The sequence below is a fragment of the Octopus bimaculoides genome, chromosome 8 (genome assembly GCF_001194135.2).
Source record: "Octopus bimaculoides isolate UCB-OBI-ISO-001 chromosome 8, ASM119413v2, whole genome shotgun sequence".
Classification (NCBI taxonomy): Eukaryota; Metazoa; Mollusca; class Cephalopoda; order Octopoda; family Octopodidae; genus Octopus; species Octopus bimaculoides.
Genome location: NC_068988.1, coordinates 75262772 through 75270656, shown reverse-complemented (window position 1 = coordinate 75270656; position 7885 = coordinate 75262772). Strand labels below are relative to the sequence as shown.

The following is a 7885-nucleotide window of genomic DNA, read 5'->3' as shown; positions in this document are numbered from 1 at the left end:
ATACTCTTACTATTTACTCTTTCACCTGCTTCAGTCATTTGACTGCGGCCATGCTGGAGCACCGCCTTTAGTCGAGCAAATCGACCCCAGGACTCATTCTTTGTAAGCCTAGTACTTATTCTATCGGGCTTTTTTCCGAACCGCTAAGTTACGGGGACGTAAACACACCAGCAGCGGTTGTCAAGCGATGTTGGGTGGATAAACACAGACACACAAACATACAAACACATATATATACATATACATACGACGGGCTTCTTTCAGTTTCCGTCTACTAAATCCACTCACAAGGCTTTGGTAGACCCGAGGCTATAGTAGAAGACACTTGCCCAAGGTGCCACGCAGTGGGACTGAAGCCAGAACCATGTGGTTGGTAAGCAAACTACTTACCACACAGCTACTCCTGCGCCTATCTATATACATTAGGCAAGAAGAATATGGAGGAGTAATTCAATTGACAAACATCAGTAAGATTTATTTACTATAATTACAAGAAAAAATAAATAAATACAACTCCACTCTTACAGCTGTTTCTACTCTGGGGCTTTACTTATTTATTTTTTACTTTTTTTACCTTGTGTCTTTATCATTATCGACTTACTGACTCTCTGATGAAGCTTTGGAGTTCAATTTTTGTTTGATACGTCAACTGTAGCATATTGGAGCCCCAAAGTAGAAACAGCTGTAAGAGTGGAGTTGTATTTATTTATTTATTTATTTATTTATTCCTATGATTATAGTAAATAAATCTTACTGATGTTTGTCAAGTGAATCTCTTTTCCATTTTCTTCCTTGCCTTTTATAAATTCCGGATAAACTTTTGTTTAACTCCACTTGTACCTATTATTCAATTGTACTATTGCCTTGCAAAAGTAAGCCTTTGAATGGAAATAGGTATCCCTCTAGTAGTATATTGGATATTTATTATCCCTTGGATGGCTGTCTAACCGCTAACTCTTATATATATATATATATATATATATATATATATACTTTACACACACACACACACACGCGCGCGCACAAATACACACACACACACACACACACACACGCACAAATACACACACACATATGTATATACATAATTATATACGAACGTTATAAATATCCAAACCCATCGGTTAAATTAATTTGAATTTATGTTCAGAAAAAAATATAAAATCATAATGATTTATTATTTTATGCATGTGTGCGTTATTGCATGACGATAAAAAGTTTACCGTTACAATCATTTTTTTTATTATATGTATGTGTATTATTAACATTTAATTCTTTAGTATTTGATTTTCATTATTAGTTACCTTATAATCTAATTAATGTTGTGATCTAATTTGTTTTTCGTAAAACGATGTCTGTATATGAGTACATGTATGCTTATATCTATCTGTCTATCTATCTATTTATCTATCTATCTGTCTGTCTGTAAGGCGAGTTGACAGAATGGTTACCGCGCTGACGTTCTGAGTTCAAATGCTACCAAGGCCGACTTCACCGTTCATCCTATCAGGGATGAGCACTAAAGTCGGTGTAATCGACTCACCCACTCACCTGAAATTGCTGACCTGGTGTCAAAATTTAAAGCCAATAGATACATGCGTATGTGTGGTGAGCTCGCGCGCGCGTGTGCATGTATGCGTGTGTGTAACCGACCTTGAGGTCTCATTCTCTATTTTCTCTAGACCAACGTATATTCAATTCTTTTACCTCAAAATGGTTTTATACATGCGTGTGTATGCATATGTGAGTACAGTCCCTTAAAACCTATTCTCTCAATTCCTCTCTAACGAAGTTCTCTCTAACCGATCTTCACTTCGTCTGGTGTTCGTTTTGTTTTTCTAGTACACTTCCAGCCTGATCATCACTCACTTGCCTGTTACAGTAACTATTCTTGTTTTCTATTCCTCCATTTTTTTTATCTAACATATAACACATTGGTTTATGTTATAGGCTATTATCTCTACATTGAAACATCGGCACCTCGTATTGGTGGAGATGTCGCAAGGATTATGTCACCGGTTTTACCGCCAGTTACAGGAGGTTATTGTTTTGAAATGGCTTACTTTATGTTCGGAAGCCATGTCTCTATGTTAACCGTCAGTTTACGCAACCACAACAGAGAAACAATTTTATGGATAAGAAGTGGCAACATTGGACCCTACTGGAACATTACTCGAATTGGTTTCTCAGTTTCAGAATCATCACAGGTAATTTCTTTCTCTTTTTTATATAAATATTCATTCCCCTTCCCATTTTTACGTTTTTACTTCTTTCAATACTTTTCAATTAAAACAAATGTTTTTCACTAGCGTTTTATTCTGTGTAACTGTATGACTTTAGATTAAATGTATTCCAGCCATGATCTAACCCGTCTTTTTAGGGTATTGTGTATCTAATGTGTCCCTTCCATATCTAGTATAGTAGGATGTGCTTGGAGGCAAATTAGCTACTATTTCTCGCGGATCGAGTGACAACTCCATCGTTGGTAATAATATAGACATACAGACAGATAGATAGATAGATAGATAGATAGATAGATAGATAGATAGATAGATAGATAGGTTTCAATAGATGGACACACTACTATATGTGCATACCCCTACCCACTCTTCTCCCATAACATCCCTATGGAACCGTTTACCCACCTAGCCCCTGACTCTTGATTTTTCTCCTAATGACGTTTTCTCATTCACTCTCTTTCATTATTACTTTTCACTATCTTTCTTTTGGTGAAAGACTAGCATCCGAAACTTCAAGGCTCTTTTCCTTTTTGAACGTTAAACTTGTAAAACAATATTTGTTAAAACTTGTTCCTCCCTTGCTGTTTTCTGCCTAGTATTCATTGCTTTCATTGTTTACATGGATAGCTAGCCAGCTAGATACATACATGCATGTATGTATGTATGTATGTATGTATGTATGTATGTATGTATGTATGTATGTATATACAAATAAACGTAAACTTCATTGGGTACATACAATAATAGCATGCAGTGTATTACATTTACAGCAACAAAATAAGCTTGTCTGATGAATCTTGTTCAATGATATTTCGGGAGAGAGACACTTAGGCAACAGTTTTGAGATGTGTACATTTGAAATGATGTGTAAGAAGAACTCAATCTTTAAACAGTCGGTCATACGTGAACTGAATAGAAGGAATTTTGGAAATATTATTGGCTAATTCATTTCTTTAGTCAGCGAGAAAACCTGCTTTTTATTGTTTTCCTAAATATCACATTTTCTACTTTAAATTGCTATGATTGTAAAAAAAAAAACTATTATTACACAGGAACATTTCAGTAGTTATATTCGTATGTGCTCGAATATGCGTGTATGTGCGTGTGTACGTTTGTGTAAAAGTATGTGCGCATTTGTGAGAGTGCGTGTATGTGAATGTGTGCACGCACGTGTGTGTGTGAATGTGAGTGTGTGCGTGTGTGTGTGTGTGTGTGTGTGTGTGTGTGTGTGTGTGTGTGTGTGTGTGTGTGTGTGTGTGTGTGTGTGTGTGTGTGTGCACGCGCGCGTATCGTAGTAATTGAACTATTAAATGCCTAACAATGATCAGTAGCTTCATCTCAGTCTAACCAGACCGAAAATTCCCAACTGGAGTAAGATTAATGCCCAGTTTAACTAACCAGTTATCTCAATCGTACTGAGTTTCCTTTCAGTGAAGGCGCGTGGCTTAATGGTTAGGATATTCGACTCACAATCTTAAGATCATGAGTTCGATTCACGGCAACACGTTATGTCCTTGCAGGTGACACTTTATTTCACGTTGATTTATGCTGTAGGTTATTATCTCTACATTGAAATATCGGCACTTCGTATTGGTCGCCAGTAACAAGAGTTTATTGTTTCGAAACGACTTACTTCATGTTCAGTAGCCATGTCCCTATGTTAACCGCCTGTTCACTCAGCTGGCAAAAATGAGTTATACCTGTATTTCAAAGAGCCAACCTTGTCAAATTTTGTATCTTCCTGAATAATGTGTTAATGATACGCGTGTCTGTGGAGTGTTCAACCACTTGCACGTTAATCTCACGAGCAGGCTGTTCCGTTGATCGAATTAACTGGAACCTTTGCGTCATAACCGACGGAATGCCAGTTGAGTTCTCGTTATCTGGAAAATAGCTGCATTAAGTACAGTTTACCTACACACACAGACGCACACACACATACAGACATAAATCACACACAAACAAATACGTACAAGACAGAAGAACAAGCGCTTGTACACACATGGACGTTAAATTATACGAAATCAATGGGAGTGGTCAATACATGTTTGGAGTATACGGTGTATTGAAACTGAATGTTTATCTCACGACTCAAGTTTCACGTCACTGCGACCTTCAGGCAAGGAACTCAATGTTTGTATGTGTGCGTGGTTATTTTCAGAGTAGTAGTAGTAGTAGTAGTAGTAGTAGTAGTAGTAGTAGTAGTAGTAGTAGTAGTAGTAGTATCGGTGGAAGTGCCAGTGGTGATGGTTGTAGTTCTGAATACAAAGTCTATTAGTTTCCACTTTACTTTTCATCCTAGTGATATATAGTTACCTATATTTACGGTTTGAATTCAAATCCCGTCGGGGTGAAGTCCTAATCAAATACAAGAGTGAATTTAATTGAATATATAGATGAATGCTCCGCAACCGGCATGCCGCATCACACTGGTGTGTCACAAAACGATGCTAGGTGTGCCACAGTGTAACCTGAATATAAATTTTTTTCCCTACGCTTTTAGTCATATTTTTAGTTCAGGTGTGCCGCCGAATTTTAAAAGAAATATAAGTGTACCGCAAGTGAGAAAAGGTTGCGGTGCACTGACATAGATCATCTAAAATGTCTGGCCTTGTACCAATGATAGACATCTTTATTATCATTGTCATCGAGACTGGGCATTTTCGATTTTTGCACAAAACCCGTTATATCGATTTCTTTTCTAGTGACCCAATAGTTTCTTTCTCCACTTCAATGAAATTATGCCGGTTTGGAATTTTTGCTTTCTTCAATGTTGAGAAAATATTGCCTCACATTAACAACATGTACAAATTTGCAATAATTTAACTGTACTAACTGTTGTAGTTTGTTTTTCTTCTTTGTTACAGTTGATTATTGCCGGTGTGGTCGGAGAATCTTATCGAAGTGACATCGCCATTGATGATACCGTACTTACTCGAGGACCTTGCTGACATTAGATGATGATGAATGGGAGTAGGTGAGAGAGAGTGTAAGGATATAGAGGGTAAGTGAGTGGGAGAGAAAGTTAAATAGAGGAAGAGAGGGAGAAGGGGGTGAAATGGATAAATCATTGCAGTTTTTAATAGCAGTTGCGGGTTGACATAGGTGACAGAGAAAAATGGGGGAAGAAGCAACATAAACTGAACAAAAGACTTGAGATAAGGAAAACATAGATAGAGCACGCGTGCGATTTTGTGCCTACATATGTGTATATGTGTATAAAAGAGGAGAATAAACCGAGAAAGAAAGGGATATTGAGAGAGAGTGAGAGAGACAGGAAAAGCAAAGTGTGCATCCAATTATTATAGACTCCATAAGTATATGTCTATTGAGGTAGCAAGTCAAATAAATACAGATAGGCTTGTGACACAAAATATAGATTATAAAACTATAGAAAAATTTATGTAAAGTCTTATCTCAACAGATATTTCAACTAGCCATAACTTGAGTAATAACCATATTCGCAAGTAATTTGTACATGGTGTCATAAGTGTGCAATCAGCGATAAATCCAGATGAAATAATTAAAGTTAGCTTTCCTTTTTCAAGAGTAGAGAGATAAATGCGAGTTGTCTGGTAGTGTTCACAAATAGAGACGTTTAAAGAGAAGAGAAAGGAGTAGGACTTGGATGAAGCGGAAGGAAATAGTGAAACAGAAGGTGGGATTAAGAGGCGAGATACACGTTGACAATAACCAGATATAAAGAAGATAAGGTAAATAACTGGTTGAATAGATAGTGTTGTCATTCAACCTCACGGGATGTGTGTGCAAGGGGCAATGGACAGAGAGGCGTGGGAAAATTAAGCGCCGATGTAAGGGAGTGGAGGTAGTAAGAGAATAAAGTTCTGTGGGAAAAGAGAATTTTAGCTGAGATGAAAAGTTATAATTATTTTACATAATGAGCAAAGGTCCTATAGAATTTGTGTCAGCAAGGGATTATGTTAGAGAATCGATTAAGTAATGCAGCCTCGTTCAGGTGCTATATTGTGAGTGATTCCCGGCAATATAATTTACAAACACGATTTGCGTTATATGTCCATGAAAATGAAAAGAGAAAATAGGAACATAAGCATAGTATGTATTCACCTTTGTGTATAAGTGTAAAGGAGGTGAGAAAACGATCTCAGTGCGCATACGCCCTTGTATCGCCTGATGAGTGTGAGTGTTTGTATGCTGTGCGTGCGTGTGGTGTATGCATATGTATGTGTGCGTGAGGTATGTGCATATATGTGTGCGTGTCTATGGGTGTATGGCTGCTGAATAAGTGTAATTTTTCAAGAGTTAGTGTGTTCTCTGAGCAACTTTAGGTGTGGAACAAAGAACAATGAACAAAGAACTAATCTAAAAGAAATCATTTGGACAAATTATTATAATAAGTTTCAAATTGTAACGCCAAAGAGTGGAATTATCAAATTGTAACGCCAAAGAGTGGAATTATCAAATTGAAACTTCAAAGAGTGGAATTATCGGCAGAAATGCAGCAGTTAGCTGCCTTTTCATGTAATATTGTGGGACAGTTATGGCTTACGTCACCTAAGTACTACCAGGTTTTCTACAATTAGAAGAGACTCCATACACCAGTTATATAACAGTGAGTCAGTTGGTGCAAACTTTATACTTTTAGTTGTCACATACAATATTACCCATGATATATTATAATTTTACATATTCATCCTATTGTATATGACAGCTAAATAAGATTTCTTATGTAGGCAAGGAGAGATTTTAAAGAACAAACTGCCGATACTTTATAGACAGCCACATTAGATATTTGTACTCACAGCAGATATTTTACCTGATACTGGCTGACAGTTCATGAGACATCTATAAGACATACAAAGAAGAAAAGCTACGAACTGAAAGCAAAATAACATTTTATAATTATGTCCAAAAAGAATTAAACCAATATCAGATAAGAAAGTCAACATAGACCGGGATTAACAAATATTAGATAAGGCCAAAATACAAGCGATTTACAAATATTAAATAAGCAAGCCAAAATGGATACAGATTTACTGTTTCAACGTTTCCGTCATATTTCCTATCAAGTCAGTCTAGCAACTCACATGTCTAAAATATATGATTTTTTCCCTTTGTAAATAAATAGTTTTGGCTTTAATGGAAAAACTGAATTCAATAAAAGTAGTATTCACAAAATATTTACTTCCGAAGTTTTTCTTCAGAGGGAAACATTTTCATAAACTAATTACTATGTTTTATTATTATTATTATCATTATTATTATTATTATTATTATTATGGTTGTTGTTGTTGTTGTTGTCGTCAGAGCGGGACGAGTCTTTCAGAGCTCCGTAAGTGTGTGCCTCTAAAAAGATTGTTATTGTTATATTTTGTTATTATAAATTGTGACTAAGTTAATCTAGACAATACTGGTCTGATTAACATTGCTCTTTTTTTTTTTTTTGCCCTGCGGGGCAAAAATCACTCGAAAAGAAAATTAATTTTCCTTACAAAATTTGCAAAATTTAATATGGTGTCGTCGTCTTTGTCAGCGAGAGGGAAGTGGGAAATGTAGAACATGAAATTGTCTTCTACCGTTACTCGCCCCCACTCACTGTAGATATAAATGATAGTGGCAGTAGCTGCAGGAGTGGCAACAGCAATGACAACAACAACAACTACAGT

The 7885-nt window shown here is 36.3% G+C and overlaps 1 protein-coding gene across 4 annotated transcripts in view; it reads left to right on the top strand.

Annotated features, from left to right (window-relative positions):
- Positions 1 to 7354, top strand: part of LOC106867428 (MAM and LDL-receptor class A domain-containing protein 1) — a 317166-nt gene extending 309812 nt beyond the window's left edge. For all 4 annotated transcript variants that reach the window (XM_052970190.1, XM_052970192.1, XM_014912304.2 and 1 more), the window contains 2 exons: positions 1951 to 2207; positions 5108 to 7354. In XM_052970190.1, the coding sequence (XP_052826150.1) occupies positions 1951 to 2207; positions 5108 to 5191 (341 nt within the window). In that variant the 3' untranslated portion in view covers positions 5192 to 7354. The remainder of the gene's footprint in view (positions 1 to 1950; positions 2208 to 5107) is intronic.
- Positions 7355 to 7885: the final 531 nt, after the last annotated feature.